Source organism: Calidris pugnax, unplaced genomic scaffold (assembly GCF_001431845.1).
Source record: "Calidris pugnax isolate Ruff unplaced genomic scaffold, ASM143184v1 scaffold225, whole genome shotgun sequence".
Classification (NCBI taxonomy): Eukaryota; Metazoa; Chordata; class Aves; order Charadriiformes; family Scolopacidae; genus Calidris; species Calidris pugnax.
In genome coordinates this window covers 5,667,999-5,684,885 of record NW_015091072.1, presented here as the reverse complement: position 1 = coordinate 5,684,885, position 16,887 = coordinate 5,667,999, and the positions used below count along the sequence as shown (strand labels likewise).

The 16,887-nt window shown below is 50.7% G+C and overlaps 1 protein-coding gene across 3 annotated transcripts in view; it reads right to left on the bottom strand.

The window, feature by feature from the left end:
- Window positions 1–5,229: 5,229 nt before the first annotated feature.
- Window positions 5,230–16,887, bottom strand: part of LSAMP (limbic system-associated membrane protein) — a 1,063,485-nt gene continuing 1,051,827 nt past the window's right edge. For all 3 annotated transcript variants that reach the window (XM_014957165.1, XM_014957164.1, XM_014957166.1), the window contains one exon: window positions 5,230–12,764. In XM_014957165.1, coding sequence (XP_014812651.1) covers window positions 12,667–12,764 — 98 coding nt within the window. In that variant the 3' untranslated portion in view covers window positions 5,230–12,666. The remainder of the gene's footprint in view (window positions 12,765–16,887) is intronic.

Sequence of the window (16,887 nt, the reverse complement as noted above, 5' to 3'; positions counted from 1 at the left end):
CTGCTGTCCTTGTGCCCCAAGGCAAAACCTCCCTGAGTCTAATTGTGATCAGGCCATCCCAGTTTCTCAGACTTCTGCTTGAAGCTGAGCACAAGGTCAGCTTTTGGCCACCAAAGTAGCGATGAGTTCCTGCTCCTGTTCACCTTCACTGCAGACAGAAACTGTTTGCTGCAGATATGAATTTTAGAAGGCGGGGTGAAGGATAGCATCAAAGCAAATTCACCCTCCTGCTCTGAATGAATGTTTTCTTCTCCAGTATTTCTGTAAGAGCGAGGGGGATTGCTAAAGGGCAGGGAGGGAGGGCTCTGAGGGTACAGATAGTGAGCAAGGGAGTGTGCAGAAGCACTGGATTGCTTGGGAGAAAAAGTTTCATTGCTGCGGAGTTAATCTCCTGAGCTTCTCATTGCAATTTTGTCTCATTCAGTGCCTCTTGAAATGAGTTTCCATTTGTCTGTCTGGTGCTAATTTTGCCTCATTTGCCGCATGGCAGCCATCATTAGAAGCACAAAGTGCCTCCATTGCCTTTTTTTCCCTTTCTTCAGTCACTATCCTTAGCGCCTCTCGGTTTGTTAAGTCTGCCATCCCTCAGTTGCAATCAGCTCCTGTGAGTCTGATCTGGGTGCCTCAGGACGCCCCATCCCTCTGCTGCCTGGAGGACTCATCACTGCCTGGGGTAGCTGCCTGGGGCAGGGGGCCTGGGAGGTGCTTTAGAGAAGTTGCAAACCTTTATTTGCAAGTGTTACAGCCCCTTTCCAGAGACGTTTGTCTCTGTCCTTATTTCCATTTCAATTAGCTAATGGGGGTAACGAGAGCAGAGCAGGAAAGCTTTGGACAGCCTTGCAAATACCTTCTGAGCCTGCGGTCCTTGCCCTCACGCTGATTGAGGGTTCTCTTGGAGCAAGTAGATGACTCTCAGCTGCAGACTCCTTACAGAGGGGCGCTCAGTTGTGCCCCCCGGGGAAGTAATTCCTTCTCTGCAGCCAGCAGCACAGATCCCCATGTCTTCTCCCCAGCCCTTGGGTCTCCAAGCACACCAAGAGGTGCAGCTCCCCAGAGAGACGCCCCCCTACATCATCCTCAAAGAGACAGCAGCCCGAGGACACGCTTCCAGACCCATCCCTCTCGCAGCCAGATCACTTGGCAGTCAAAAGGCCTCACTGGGCTGAGGCGTATGATCTCATTTGTCCCACTCACAGCGCACACAGTACGACTGTTACTGACGGGTACCAGGGCCGTGTCAGCTGGAACCCCATCCTGCAGCGTGGGAGGCTTGCCCTGATGCCTGTCAGCAGCTCTCCTGTGCCAGCCGGCGCCCCGGAAAAACCTTGCAGAAGAGCAATGCACCGCTACCAGCAGGAGCAGCTTGCTTCCAAAGCATGGCACTGTGTTCATCTCCACCATGTGCCATGGATGGAACCAGCAGTACCGGTCCCTGCTCTGCCTCAGTCGCAGTGAGAGGCTGGGTGCCAGGTTGGGGTACCAGAGGTGCAGCTGGGGCGATCTCTAGCAGCTGCCTTCAGCAGTGAACCTCCAGACATCTTAATTTCTGTGCCGTGGAGAAGAGCTTTGATCGGTGACAGGAGACTACACAGAAGGAGTGCAAGGAAGACCTCAAGCTGGGTAAAGTAACATTTATGGAAAGATACAGTGAGTATCATAAGACAACCAACACACAAGCAGTGGTGCTGGGAAGGGGGTTGTCTTGGCTCTGATAAACAAACTAGTAAACTCAGCAACCAATGAGATGAGCTGGAAGAGGTTCTCCATGACCAGACAAGTTTTCAGGCCACTCTACAAATGTGTGATGGGCCCACAGGCAGGCATGACAGCCTTTGTTTGAGCAGGCTCTCCAAACCACGTTGCAGAGAAGACGCATAGTCTTACCTCAAGCTCGCCACCAGCTCATGTGTGCTCTGGCTGAATGCACAGTGCCTGTGTTTTCCACAATTTGTGCCAACTGAAGACACTTCGAGTGAGCGGTATGTCCCTGAGGCAGAGCTCTTCCAGTAATGATGACTGTGCCACCCTTATATCCAGAGACTGAGCTGCCTTCTTATATGATCTGGTTTTTGCTGTTCCTTGCTGCAGACTTGGGCACCTCTAGGAGCGCTTTGTGTGCTTCTGCTGGGTGGCAGTGGAAAGGTGCTGGCTGCTGGTCAGCCAGGTGGAGGCAGGACTCCCACCATCAGTCTTGAAGAGGACCTCCTGCTTCTGTGCCAGGATGCCTGGTGGTTCCTCTGCCCTTGCGTGACACTGAGAGAATGGGGGTTTGGAGATGGCGTATGGCTTGGTGGGAGGGGATGGTGAAAGCCCAGCTGGAGTCAAAACTTCTCCCTCTGGTCATTTCAGCTTGCTCACTCGCCACATGTTCACTTGTTCAGGGAATAGGTTGCAAGGAGTACCCCTGTAGACTCTTCAGTGCATCCTGATTTATAACCCAGCCTGAAGTGTCACATTTTGAGACATCTTCTGAAAAAAAAACAACCCTATTTCACATCCGAAGCATCAAAATATGGTGTCTTTAAGACAAATATGTTGCCTTGGGGATTCCAGCTGCTGATGGGCACAAGTGACAAGGCCTGTCAATCTTAATAGTGCCAACCAGTGCACTGTTGTGGCAAACCTGATCAGATGTTTTATCCACCGCAGTTTATCCCTCTAAGCCTGGCTCTTTGCCCATCCTGAAAATGCTTGCTTTGGATAGCAAAAGCCAGTCTTGGCTGAATTGCGAGATATTTTTATGGACACACGTTTTCCTGTGGCCTTTGAGCACCATAACCCTTAAACTCATTTCCAATTGCAATTTAGCCGTGTTTGAACATAGTTCTCCACTGAGGAAAGATGAAGAACACAGTCACTTTTCTTACTCTTCTGGAAGTTTTGAGTTACGGTAAGTGCCAAGGATTTAGATCTCATTTACCAGTAGGTCTGCATCACTGCTAATAATTTCCTATGTACCTTTTCCAATGAGAATGGGGTACATCTAATAACTGCTGTTACAGATACAGAAAGCTCTTTGTGGTAGTAAACGCAGCAATTAATGCTAATGAGTCTGCTGTTAGCAAGTAATACTATTGGTGTTATGCTCACGCCTCACCAAATGCAGAGCTTCAGTTTGTTAAGCAGATGCCAGTGTTAACAGCCAAATTCTCTTCCCATGGATAAGTTAGCGTTAGTTAAATGTACCATTAAAAATAACCATTTAAAATGTTAATGAAAAGAGAGGTTGTGCTTGCCAGGGTTTTGTCATCTTCTTAGCCTCAGCTTTAAGGTGCTGGAGGTGAAAAGGCAGCGACAGCTTTTCCAGGTGTGTTCAGATGAAGTGGATCCCTGGTAGCGTTGGTGATATCCACGTACAGCACCAGAACTGGGGCCTGTTTCCACCTCAGCGACTGGCCAACAAAGCTCAGTACTGACCTTCATATCCGTACAGAACCCTGATATCCCAACACACAGGTCCAGTGTCCCCTGCCTTGCCACCCCTCGGCTCTCCCAGTGCCCTGGAGGAGACGACAGCAATGGAGGAGGGTTCATAATCCATTGCTTCTTCTCATTCTTGAATGGCAAAGGTGTGGTAAGCACTAGCCACATTCATATTCACAGTCCTGCTTGCACCTAGTGCTTACTGACGTACCTCTGCTTAGCACACTGAGCTTGTGACACCAGTTTATTATTTAATTTCATGCAATTTAAGAAGCAGGTCTGTACTCTACTGAAAACAAGGCTTCCATTGTCCTATGTGTTATGTCCCAGAAACAAAATTAGATACATGTTTTCATAGAATATAGCCCTGTTTTATACATAGGTCTTGAGTCTGTGCCCCAGCAGACTGTAAACAGGTGGTAGAGGAGAAGGTGGAAAGTGAAACAAGGGCAGTGAAGGCACCACACAGATGCTGGGCAGAGCAGACCCAGAAATAAGAAGCCCTGTTATTTTTTCATGCTCCAGCAGCGTGTGAGAACCAGACCAGGTCCCTCTCAGCACTGCAGCCAGGCTCTCCCATGGGCTCGGCCATGTGTAGCTGGTTCTACTGCTCTTTGGGGTTGCCTTTCCTCAGGTGCAGCCACACACTGCTCTGTCCCCTCCTCAGGGCTGTAACCCTGGGCTGCCCCAGCCCCCCTGACACACAGCCAGGGCCTGGACCCCAGCCGCATGGCTGCCTCATGCAGGAGCATATTTACCTGTGTCTCCGAGGCCCACCAGGAAATACAGGTTGTCCCAGGGGGACGAGGAAGGTGTCACAAAGCTGTGACACCCAGGTGGCACTTAGATGCTGGAGAGATCCCACCACTGGAGTGATTTGGTTGTAGATGTCCTGGGTCTCTGTACCTCATGCTAGGATATCCCAGGTGCTGCTTTCTCGTTTCACCAGACTCCATGGATCTTGCATCTTGGTTTCTTCACCCCTTTGGCTGTGTTTTCTTGTAAACTTGCCTTGGCTACTCTGCTGTCCCCTCCCTTCTGCTCTCTTCCATCTAGCCTATTCTTTTCACACCTGCTTGTGCTCATGAGACAAGATTCCCACCCCACTCCCCCTTATCCTGGCTGCCCTCACTCCAAGCCCTAGGCCCTCTCCATTCCCCTGTCTTCCCTCTCCCTCCTCAACATAAAACCTGGCCTCTCCAGTGCTGTGTCCTGCTCTGTTTTCTTGGCCAGCATTTCCTGTTTCCTTCCCCACTGGCCAACCTCCTCCATCTCCACCATCATCCTCTGCCTTTTGATGCTCTTCACCTGTGCTCTCCTGTGCTACTCAGCCCCAGCCCATTCCTTCAATTTGCTTCCATTCTCTTCCCTTCCTGAGACTGCAACCTTGAACCTGATCTCTACCTGCATACACACAGTTACACTGTTTAATTTTAAAAAGTTGTGTTTATTTGCAAGAGCCAAAGGCAAGTGCTGCCTTCAGGGCTGGGCGCTGCAGTATAGCCCATGCCACCCAGCTGTGGACAGCCTCTGCACCCCTCATCTCTTCCTGGCAGCCCCAATTCATGCCCATTTACAGCCAGCTTTCTCCCTTCACCCCCAGGCACTGCACCCCAGGGGCCAGTCTGCTAGGGCTGACCCAATACCCTCAGCCCCAGCCACTTGCCCCTGCCCTGCTTGTAGCCCTGCACCAACTTGCCCCACCAAGGAAGGCCCATGTCCCCTGGTTGGGTCGGAAAGTCATCACTACGCATGATCAGAGAGGAGACAAGCTGAGGTATGCAATAAAGGGAAGGGAAATGAAGAAACATTACCTCCTTTTCACGTTTATTTAATTTTTGTATTTTTTTGTATTTTTTTAAGATCACAGAAGAGCAGAGCATTCATACATGTAAAGAAACAGAAACGAGATAACAGAAGTTAAATACATTGAGAAAAGAAAAAATAAAAAGCTTCTTTTATTTCCATCACTGGGTTTTGTTCATTCGTTGGGTTGTTTTGTTTGTTTTTTTGATCTGTTCTTTTACACACACACTTGCGCTTTTAAAATTTTCTTTCACAGAGCTAGTTCCAAAAACAAACCAATGGCAAAAAATAAAATGGCCGTTTTCTCGTTTCGATAAAGAGAAGTTCAGCTCATGTCTACAGTGCTGGGGAAAAATATATATAAAGATATAGATATATATATATATTTATATGTATATAACACTGTTAATGAGGAGAGTTCTAACCACCCCACCGTGTAGCAAGAAGAAGGGACTGGCCTTCATTCTCAAGGTCTAGAGGATGAAACTTGGCTCCAGCTAGGAAAGTTGAAAGATTTTGGGAGGTGACGGTGGCACTGTGGAGGCAGGTTCCTGGTCTTTGCCCCCTCCTCCCGTTCCTTGCACATGCATGTGCTCCCACACCCACAGGTGCAGACATACGTGTGCTTCCTCCTGGTCTCCTCAGGAGGTCACCATGTGGCTGTGTGGGCAGACAGAGCCACCGCCAGGAGCAAGTGGAGGAGCATGTGTCTGGCTGTGTGTGTGATGGAGGGCATAGGAAAGGAGAGCGCCTGGATGGTAGCCATGAGGACTTCTGTAGCATCTGTGCGGTAGAGGTCGCAGGGGTGTGCGTGTGTGCCTGTGCGTGGCCGAAATGGGGACGGATCAAACGTCATAATTTTGGAGAAGGTGCTCTCCTCACTGGCTGCCTCCTACGTGGTCTTGCTCCTCATCTCCATCCGTGGCCCATGTATTATCTACAGAAACATCCACACGCCTGTTCCTGGGGCAAGGTTGGAGCCACTGCGGTCTCACACTGCATCGCTCACCGAGACCCCTCGCAGCGTGGTGTGCATGTCCTGGGTGGGTTGGGAGGTGAGTGCTTGATACACCGGGAGCACAGGCAGGGAAGGAAGGTCCTGCCCTACCCGGGGACTTGGGTGCGATCTCTGCCCCTTCCCCAGCCCATGGAGCCCTGCTGTGCATGCAGCCCCACCACCCGTGCTGCAGTCATGTCCTCCTGACTTGCACTGCCCCCTCCTCCTCCCTTGCCTGGGCACTTCTACAAGGCTTGCAGGGCAGGCTGAGTTGCTGTGGCACCAGCTAACCTGAGCCTGCAGTAAGTGAAGGACCCTTTGCTTGCCACCTATCTGGGCTAATTAGGAAAAGCTGCTCCTCTTTCCCAAGCCCTGCCTTGGCTGGTCTCCTTGCCTCAAACACATTGCCCCAAGCCACAGAGATATAGAGGACCATACCAACGCATCATCACCAAGCTGACTTCTGCTTTCCTGTCATGGTGAGTGAATCAACAAGCAAACACCACATATTGCCCTAATGGGAGCCAACCACCAAGCAAAATTGAGGGGGGCTGTAGGAGTTGCCCGAACATCGTTCTAGCAAGTTACAAGAAGGAAAAGAGAAAGAGGTTTTAATGGTGTGACACAGCTCTTAGTCAGCAGGAGTCATGCAGTTAAAAAAAAAAAGTCTTCTGGGCATCCCAGTGGAAATGAAGCCACTCTAAGAGTAGTGTTGAGAGGCCGCTGTCTCCTCACTGGTAAACCTGGGAGTTCTGCACATGGATGATTGATCGCCAGCACTCATCCCCACCCTTTTCCACCGGCATCACATCTTGAAAATTGCCATCCAGTTTCTCCATCACTTCCCTGCCTGAGGTTCTGCTCTTTCCATGGGACAGTTTGCTCCTGGCAACCCTAACTAACTCAAGAAGTTTTGCATACTCGAATCAGAGAAGCAGTAAGGTTGTGCACCATCAGAAGAGAGAGAGAGAGAGAACTGCTCACACCCCCCCCAGCATCTCCTCTGTAGGACTGTCTTGGTTAGCCATCCTCGGTGTAAGTTGCTACATCACATCAAGCACCATGAAGATTTGGGCTGTGGATCAGTGTGCTTGGAGGAGAGGAAGCAGAGGTACGAGAGGGGTTGTGAGGAGAAGAGCTGTTTCCCTGTGCCCATAGATTCATAGATTCCCTCATCAGGGAGGGGTGAAGTGGTAAAGCACTGCACAAAGATTGAGCTGAAACATCACCTGGTGGAAGGGCTGTGAAGGACAGCTGTAAAGTAGCTCCTCTGACTCCCCAGATACTCTTCTCCAAATGTTCTTGAATCATCACGACTCACTGTTGCTCCCCCAAATTCCTTCCAGATGTGCAGCTTCCACTCAGCCTGGAGACCACGTGGATATTGGCGGTGACTTTGTCCATGCTATGAGCTTGGGTTTTTAAAATGGGATTGCTCAGACAGGTGGCTTGGGGGCGTGGTCTGGATGCACCTGGAGCTAAGAAGAGCTGGTGGGGCTTGGATATACTTTGACCAAAAGTGGGGCAAGCAGCAGTACACGAGAGATCTGCCCAAGCGGTGAACAGTCAGTGGCATGAGAAAGGTGTGCAGACAAAGACTAACTCTCGACACAATGCATGTCACCAATGGAATCTTCATGAATGGCACGTTAACATGCACTTGGTGCTAGCATGGGGCGACACAACTTCACTGGTGAAGAAAGCGGGGAGGAGGGGAGGAGGGGAGTGCACCACTGAGCAACACACCCGCGAGGGGCCGGACTGCAAACAAAGAAAAATGAACACAACTGCCAAGATACAGGTGTCGGCTGGAGCATCCCACATCGCCCTTCCCAGCCGTTCAGAGACAGGCGTCTGCTTCGTTTTCCGTCTGACCAGACACACACACCCCAAGCAACACGCTACAGTCATGCGTGGAGCTCATGTGGCTCGGCGTGACTGCAGTTCCCCTGTCCAGTTCCTTTCAGAAAGACTTGCCTTCACCCCTCCTCTTGGTCATCTGAAAAGGGTTAGAAATCTGCTAGCAGGTATGGGGCCATATATTAAATCTAAGTCTTTGTTCCTCTGCTTGGACATTACCAGACATCTCATGTAACTCTTGTAATATTTACAAACCAGTAGGAGAAATACAAATTTTTTTTTTTTTTTTCATTTTGTTCATTTCTTTTTATAACACTAAATGTTAAATCTCCATCAATCAAACACAATTACACTGACAAGCTCAAGGAACTGGTGTCCCATTCCAAACTCCCGTCTCCCCCAGTCCCCAACCAGCTGAGAGGCAGCAGGAAACAGGAGCGCAGCTTTTCAGGAGGAGATGGGGAAGAGAGCAACATGAATGCGGAGTAGAAACAAGGAGGAGAAATAGCTTCAGAGAAAAGGGCCTGAGACATGAGAAAACCCTTTGCAACATCTCTGGCAAAGGGTGGAAGGGAGAAAGAATGGGGAAAAGCATTTGACCTTGCCCATGTTTCCTATGCTTATCTGGGCTCTCCCCTCGACAGATGCTTTGAGCGATCCCTCCTTGAGGTCAGGAGAAACAGGGGGATGTTCACAGCATCCCGTGACACACATGGCAGGCTTAGATTCTTGGAGTAAATCAAGCTCCAGCCTACCCAGGACTCCCCCAGCCCTGCTAGGAACAGACATTGCCAGGAGTGGGGCTCCCAACACTGCTGCAGATACCAGGCGTACTTGGTGTTTGTGGCTTGCTCAGACAGGTCTGCAAATAACTGGCTTTAACCCTGTTCCACAGCCCCACGACAGAGGCACAGATATGCCCAGGTCCTGCAGGCAAGACCAGGTCCCAGCATGGGGGTTATGGCTGTTTCTTCTAGCCAATAGGCAAGTGGCTTCAAAAAATGGGTGTCCTGTCTTTAGTAATATTTTTCCCTTTAACCATAAGCCTCTGTGCCTTGACATCTAAAAAAATATCCCCTCAAAACTCTTTCAAACTAAAAAAAGATGAGACACAAACGAGGTGCTGGAACTTGTGACCACTATCATACCACAAGGCTGTGATGTACGTGAACCCAGCACCTAAAAGTGACCCCACAGGAAAAAAAAAAACACATGCAGAGGACAACACGCAGGATGGATCTTACAACAGCAACCAGGGTGACATCAAAGAGAAGCCTCAACCAAAAGAAAATGGTGGGCCTGACCTGGCCCTTAGGAAGAGCCTGTGAACAGCAAGTCACTGTCTGCAGGCTGCCCAACTTCTCACAAGAAGCCTGTGATGATAAATTCAGGTGTAGGTACAGCCCCGAGAATGAGAAGTGCCAGTGATGTGGTGTTCTCCCTTGTGCCAGTGTGCTGGAGGTGGTGTAGCTCCCAGCCCTGGCTTCTGGGACCACCATCAGCTTGTGGCCGTGCCAGGGGGATGAGGAGCCCTGTTGCAGCAGGAAATTTGGAGTTGTTACTAAGACATCGAACAACACGACCCTCCCGAGAGGTAGGCACGAGGACTGGGGTGTCTGAATGCTCTGAAGGATACAGGGCATTTTTTTTCCTAGGTTGCAGCATGCCAGTCTCCAGAGGAGATGCACAAGTCACACCAGTGACCTCCCTGTCTCAGAAGAAGGGAGCCATCCCTGGATGCCTTGGGCAGATTTCAAGAACCAGTTGCCCAGCTCCTCTATCTTGCACCAAGGCACAAGCACCCCCAGATATGGCTTTGGGGCCTGGAAGAGCAGGGGGAGCATGATCCAAATCCACAGCAGATCCATGTAGCGAGTCTGCCACCACCCAAACTTCAGCCTCTGGTGTCTCTCTAACATTTCCTCACTCATTCTGGCTGCCTGCTTTGGAGGAGCCCTTGACTGCCTGCTTAATTGCCTGCCTGCTGCTGCCCGGAAGAGCTGAGCTCAGCAGAGAGGAGGCCATCAGTGCCGCAGTGCAAGGTGAAAGCACCTCGCTTGAGTGGCAGGGAGAAGCCTGGGCTGAGCGTGCCCCAGCCCTGTGTGAGGCCGGGCACGGGCTCACGGACAGCAATTCCCACTCTCCTTCCTGGCAGGGGATCACCCGGTGGGTATCTCCTCCCACACGCCACAGCTCTTTCCCCCCTTGCCTTCAATGGCGTGCGAGCATGGCTGCCAGGGGTGCTGCTGTCACTGGGTGACAGAATAGCAAGCTCCATGGTGCCAAGCACCTGTGAAACACTGCACTGCCACGGGATGGTCACTCAACTTGCGTGGGCTAACTCGAGTTCCTCCCTGCACATCCCTCCCCCCCAAAAAAAACGAGTGGCTACCTGATAAACACCATGTTTTACCATTGTTGCTGCTGTGGATGCCAGGGCTTGTGACTGGCCTGGAAGCACAGGAGGCTTCTCCCCACTGCCCCAACCCACACACACGCGCTGCAGCCACTGGAGCGTACGACTGTCGGCCTCCTCTCTCCACTGCTCCTTCTGTCCCCTGCAGCAGACCTGTTGCTGGTGCAGCAATTTCCAGCCACCACCCAGCATTTTCTTAACCTGTTTCTCACACAGCCTGTTCCTTCGCTCTCATTCTCCTCTCTCAGGAGCATCTCCTGTTGGCATCTTTACACGAGACTCTGCCATGGGAGGGGGTCACCCTCTCTGGCAAGAGCAGCAGCCTTCAGATGAGAAGAGCGAGCAAGGGGGAATTGTGCTGCCTGCTTCTTTGCTGCACCACTTTAAGTTCCTTCTTTATAAGCCCAGGATTTTGAACCTGAAATTTGTTTTTCTTCTTCCATTCACAGGTCCTGGACACTTTCTGACCCAATCTGTTTTGAATGTGGAATTTGAAAAGTGAGCTTTGTAGTAGCAATGGTGTAAAATATACACACAGCCATACCCGCACACTGACCCTTACACAGCGTACGTTTCCTTTTATAACAGGGAGGACAGTAAGAACAACAACAAAAAAGGCTATTGGCTCTATTTTTGCATGACTAAAAAAACGGTTGGGAATGACCAGATTGTGGTTTTCACGTCGAGGCATCATTCCTACACACACACTTTACCTACAAGAATGGCTGCTCCATGATGGCCAAGGTCTCATTGCTCACATCCCAGTGCCCCCCCGTCCCTTTTCCCTCTGTGCTCTGTCGTGCTGCAGGCCAGTCCTGTTTTCTTCTGTTTATTTGGACAAATGCACACGTGTGCACACCCCCAAGCATGTGTGCAAGCACTCATACATAGCAGGGGCTGCTATGCTGGTACTGGAAGGCTGAAAGCCAAACAGGTTGCAGGTGGGAGAGAAAAAAAAAAAGGCTAAACAAAAAGTGCAGACTGCCTCTTGCAAGCAAGGTGACCATGAGTCAAAAAGCCAGTGAGGATGGCGGAGAGGGGACACCACGGGAACCTGTGTTGCAGCTGCCCCTCTCCCCTCGACCCTCTTCTCTGCCTGAGTGATCTCTCAGCATCTTGTCTCACACTTAGAAGGCAGGACATTATCTACAGCAGGATGAGCATACGTACACATGGACTGTTCCTTTTGCATGCTTAGAGAGAACAAGAGAAAGAGAGGAGACGGAGCGCGAGCCACACATGCACGCACGCACACAGGCATACACGGGAGAAAGAGGAGGACACCTGGTCAAATTGAGGTGGGAGAGGGAGAGGATTGAAAAAAAAATAACGAAAGAAAAGTATGTTTTGAGTAGAGTTGACACAGCTTTAGTTCAGGCCAGTGAGAGTGATTTTGCATGAAGGAGGGGGACAAGAAAGAAGGAGTTTAGCAAAGGCTGGGTGCACACGAGCACAGGGTGAAGCAAAGAGAAGAAGGGGTTCTTCACAGGACACCAGTGTGCAGAGAGCTTCAGGTGACTTACTCTGGTTTGTGGCTTTTTTTTTTTCTTTTTATCTTTTTTTTTTGTTTGTTTGTTTTCAAAAGTATGAACTGGCTGAGCAGTGGCTCACAAAAATGACCCAGGGCATCCAAAAAGTTAAGTGGCTATAGACACCGAAGCAAAGACCTCTTTCTGCAAAAGAAAGAAAGAGGAGGAAGGAAGGAAGGAAGGTGAGGGAGCATGGAAAAGAGGAAGGAGGAGAGAAAAAAAAAAAGGGATCTTCTGTTTTGATTGGCTTTGCAGGTTTTGTTGGATTGTTTGCACTGCAGCATCCTCCGGCGACACGATCCTTGCTGGTGTCCCATTCTCTCCCTTGCTTCGTGTTGCCTCCTTGTCGGTCAGTGACTTGACAGCCGGCTTGTCAGGTTTCGGATTAAATGTTGCTGAGTCTTCTTTGCTGTAATTTTTCCTCTCCCCCCTCTTCGCTCCTGAACACACAAAAGTTGTGAAAGAAACAGTCCTCTCTCTCTCCCCCTCCCCCTCTCTTTTTTCTCTCTCCCCTCTCTTCGCTCTGTCTCCTGTATAACGCGTTTTGTTTTGTGTGTTGTCGTTGTTGTTGTCGTGTTGGTTTTTTTTTTTTTAATTATTATTATTATTATTATTATTTTTAATTCTGATCTGTATTAACATTTGCTGAGTAGGCAGAGAAGGGACGCTGCCAGCAGCCACAGTGGGACGGCCAAACTCATGGAGCCGTTGTCTACTCTCCCTGTGCCGGGTCCTGCAGGGTGCGAGAAGGGAGAGAAAAGAGGACAAGATTACACACGGCTGGGCAAGACCAGGGTAACACAGGGACACGGCGCTTCGCTCCCGGGCTGCTCCTGCGGCCAAGGGCTGGGGCTGCAGGGCACAGCCCCCTTCCCACTTTGGTGAGCCTCCATCCAGACCAACTTAGGCTTCTGCCTGCCAGCTCCTCAGCATCCTCCCCTCCCGCCCAGTGCTCCCACCGCATGTGGCTTTGAGCAACCTGGTCTAGGAGAAGGTGTCCCCTGGCCGTGGCAGGGGGGTTGCCACTAGATGATCTTTGAGGTCCCTTCCATTGGTCCTAACCATTCTGTCTTTCAATATCTGAAGGGTGCCTATAGAAGAGCTGGGGGGGGGACTCTTTGCCAGGAAGGGTAATGACAGGACAAGGGGAAACGGTTTTAAATTGGAAGAAAAAAGATTCACATTAGATATCAGGAAGAAATTTTTTACTATGAGGGTGGTGAGACACTGGAACAGGTTGCCCAGGGAAGTTGTGGATTCCCCATCTCTGGAGGTGTTCAAGGCCAGGCTGGATGGGGCTTTGAGCAACCTGCTCTAGTGGTAGGCGTCCCTGCCCATGGCAGGGGTTGGAACTAAATGATCTTTGACGTCCCTTCCAACCCAAACCATTCTATGATTCTATGAAATATCCAGACTGGAGAAACAGGGCATGGAGCGAGTGGGAAGGCTCAATCCCAGCTGCTGACCCCATCCCTCCCCATGCCTCCAGCTGGGAGCTGCTGGCCACCCGGCACAGGGGCATGGCTCCCACCTTCACACAGGGTTCCCCCCTGGCCACCAGCCCCGCATCTCCCCGCTCTGCCACCTTCCTGGTGGTGGCCCTGGGATGCCAGGCAGGGCTCGTTGTAATTCTGCGTGGTGGCCAGTGCCTGTCTGCAGCCAGACACTGGCTCCGCGGGGGCTGATTCATCACAGCGGCCCGATCAATAAAACATGGGCCCAACCGGCGGACGCCCCCCCTCCCAGGGGCTGCGCTGCAATCATTTATTTCTTAATCAGGGTGGAGGGAGGCTTCACTGCCATGTTTATGGCCCTGTGGCACGACACCTACGGGGTGAGGGCACAGGGTGTGCCAAGGAGGTTGGTTTTTCACATGAGGGTGGGAAATGAAGGTGCGTGCGTGTGTGCATGGCTGGGGGGGGGGTAGGGCAGGGAGGAGCGCTCTGCCGCAGCAACAAATAACGCAGCCTCGCTCCAGGAATATTAAGTGCTAACACTCCTGACATCTTCTCATTCATCCTCTCATTTATGAGTTCCCTTTTCTGGACGGCTTTAAAGGCAGTGATGCTGTTTTAAATTCACCCTGCGATACCAAGCCTTGACAGCCTTTTCTTTATAATGGGGCATGGAGGCGTATTTGTTAATGCGTGCTCACGTATTTGGGCACATAGGTATACACATATACGTACATGTATATGTACACATGCATGTACACATGCATGTACATGTATATGTATGTGCATATGTGCACGCACACGTACACATGTATTTAGTGTTTTACACAAAAGGGGTGCAGGAAGATGCTGAAGTGTGGAAATGGAGATGAATCTATACGTTGGGACTGATCCTGCTGTGGAAGAAAGATGACACACTTACTACCAAGAAGAGCTATCTCTAATGTCAGGGGGACGCCCCCCACCTTTGCCAAAAAAAAAATCCCCCTGTTCAGCAGAGCGCAACGGGACAGAAATGTAATTGCTCCCTCTCACAACCCGCGGAGTTCAGCAGGTGAGGAGCCCCTCTCTGCTGGGTGGAGCAGGGGTGCCACAGGCTTGCTCGGCAGCACGGTCACCATTAAACTCTAGCTGGTGACTAAAAGGCAGAAAATCCAAGAAGGATGTCCCCAGAGCCCCTGAAATTCTGTAGCACTTTCATTTGTGTGATTTCTTCCTAATGTAGCCCATCGCTTACTAGATCAGCTGTTTGTGCCCCAATTCTATTCTTTCACTATTAAGTAAGTATGTGCTGAATTGTGTGGAAAATTTATATTCCATCTATGGCTTCTTTTTTCAGTCATTCCCTGCTCGTCTTTTCCAGCTCGTCACACAAATCCTACAACACTCTTTTTTTCACTCCTTGTTTGGGTGACTGGAACTTATTTTCCCCTCTGAGCTCAGGAACAAGTTCAAGTTCATCTACTACACTTACCTGATCTATGTGTCAGAAACTATCTTTCATGGTCAAATGACTAAGGGGAGGATGTTTGGGAACATTTGCATCCCATGTTGGCAGTGAGAATGTCCCAAAACATGACTTCTCTGGCCCAGCAAAAAATCAGGAACACAGCAGGTAGGGCGTGTTGTCCACAAGAAGTTTTCAGCCATCACATTTTTTCCTGTTTGGCTAAAATGCTATTTGTCTAACACACATGGATGTATCACATACATGTGGCAACCAGCCCCCTCCTTGCCACTTTTCTAGGGTGAACATGCAAACAAAGCAAAGGCATATGTATTTATGGAGGCACACAATGTTACATACACCTAGCACAGCAAAGGGATAGGTATGGTTGGCCTTGCCAGGGTGCTGCTGCCTTAGTGTAAGTGCATGGCTCAGGGTTTGGTTCTTTGGAGGCGGTAGGGGTATGGTATGGTGTGCTATGGTATAAGAAATGAGCTTCTGCAATATCTAGGTATGAGGGAGGACACACAAGGTATGGTTTGATGACAGACTGCAGAGAGGAGAGGGTCAGCTTCTGCTCTGCTTGACCTTATGTGAGTAAGCTTGAGGATATCTGACAAGCCAAGACTCCTATCTTCGTGGCTGAAAAATGGTGTGAGTTGTATGTCCTTCTTGTTCCCTGCTAAGCTCCCTGCATGTGCCACTGAGCTGGTAGGAATGGCTGCAGAAGCTCCTCCACATGCCGTCCTGATCATCTGCGTGACACCATCACAAACTAATACCAACAGTTGTTTGCCCCAGTGGCCTGTGTGTAACTGTGTGGGCACCAGTTAAGCTGACCTGGAGCCCTAGGACCCAGTGTGGTTTAAAGCTGCTGCAGCCCCTGCACATAACCCTGGGCGTTGCGTGTAATTTCTGTGTCTCACACATTTGCCATGTTTACTATCACATGTTTACCCCTCTACTCTGTGCTCGTGAGACCCCACCTGGAGTACTGTGTCCAGCTTTGGAGTCCTCAACACAGGAAGGACATGGATCTGCTGGAACAGGTCCAGTGGAGGGCCACAAAGATGATCAGAGGGACAGAGCACCTCCCCTATGAGGACAGGCTGAGAGAGCTGGGGTTGTTGAGCCTGGAGAAGAGAAGGCTCCGGGGAGACCTCACAACAGCCTTCCAATATCTGAAGGGAGCCTACAGGAGAGCCGGAGAGGGACTCTTTGTCAGAAAGTGTAGTGACAGGACAAGGGGTTGCCCAGAGAAGCTGTAGATGCCCCATCCTTGGAAGTGTTCAAGACCAGGCTGGATGGGGCTTTGAGCAACCTGCTCTGGTGGGAGGTGCCCCTGCCCATGGCAGGGGGGTTGGAACTAGATGGTCTCTAAGGTCCCTTCCAACTCTGACCATTCTATGATTCTATGTATTATAAAAATGTGGGACGGCTACAGTTCAATCACAAAATATAATCTTGAGAACTTTTGAGAATTTAGGATGCTAGAATAAAACGAAATACTCATCTTTGAGTGAGACTTTCTGGGGGAAATAGTCCCTATTTTCAGTGGACTCCATCACCCTCAGTCTTTTTCACAGCCACACCTCGGCACTGCCGTGCTGCCGCCTGCCTGGCTGTGACCGCCTGTGTTTGCACGGCTTGTTCTCTCGTGTGTGTGTGTGTGTGTGTGCGTGCCCCTGTGCAGGGGGTGCACTGCTGATGCGTGGGGTGCCAAGGCACCCCCATACCCACAGGTGAACGTCCACGCCGGGCGGGGCGCATCAAGCCTCCCCGCAGCCTCACGCCTCTTGTCCCGCACAACGCACCGCCGCACCCCACGCCCGCAAGCACACCCACCCAGCCCCACAGATGCACACGTGTGTGTAACAACACACACACACCCCCGTATATACACACGTACAGCCCTTTCCCCACCCCCCCGAGACCCGCAGGTTGGTGCCCGCCCC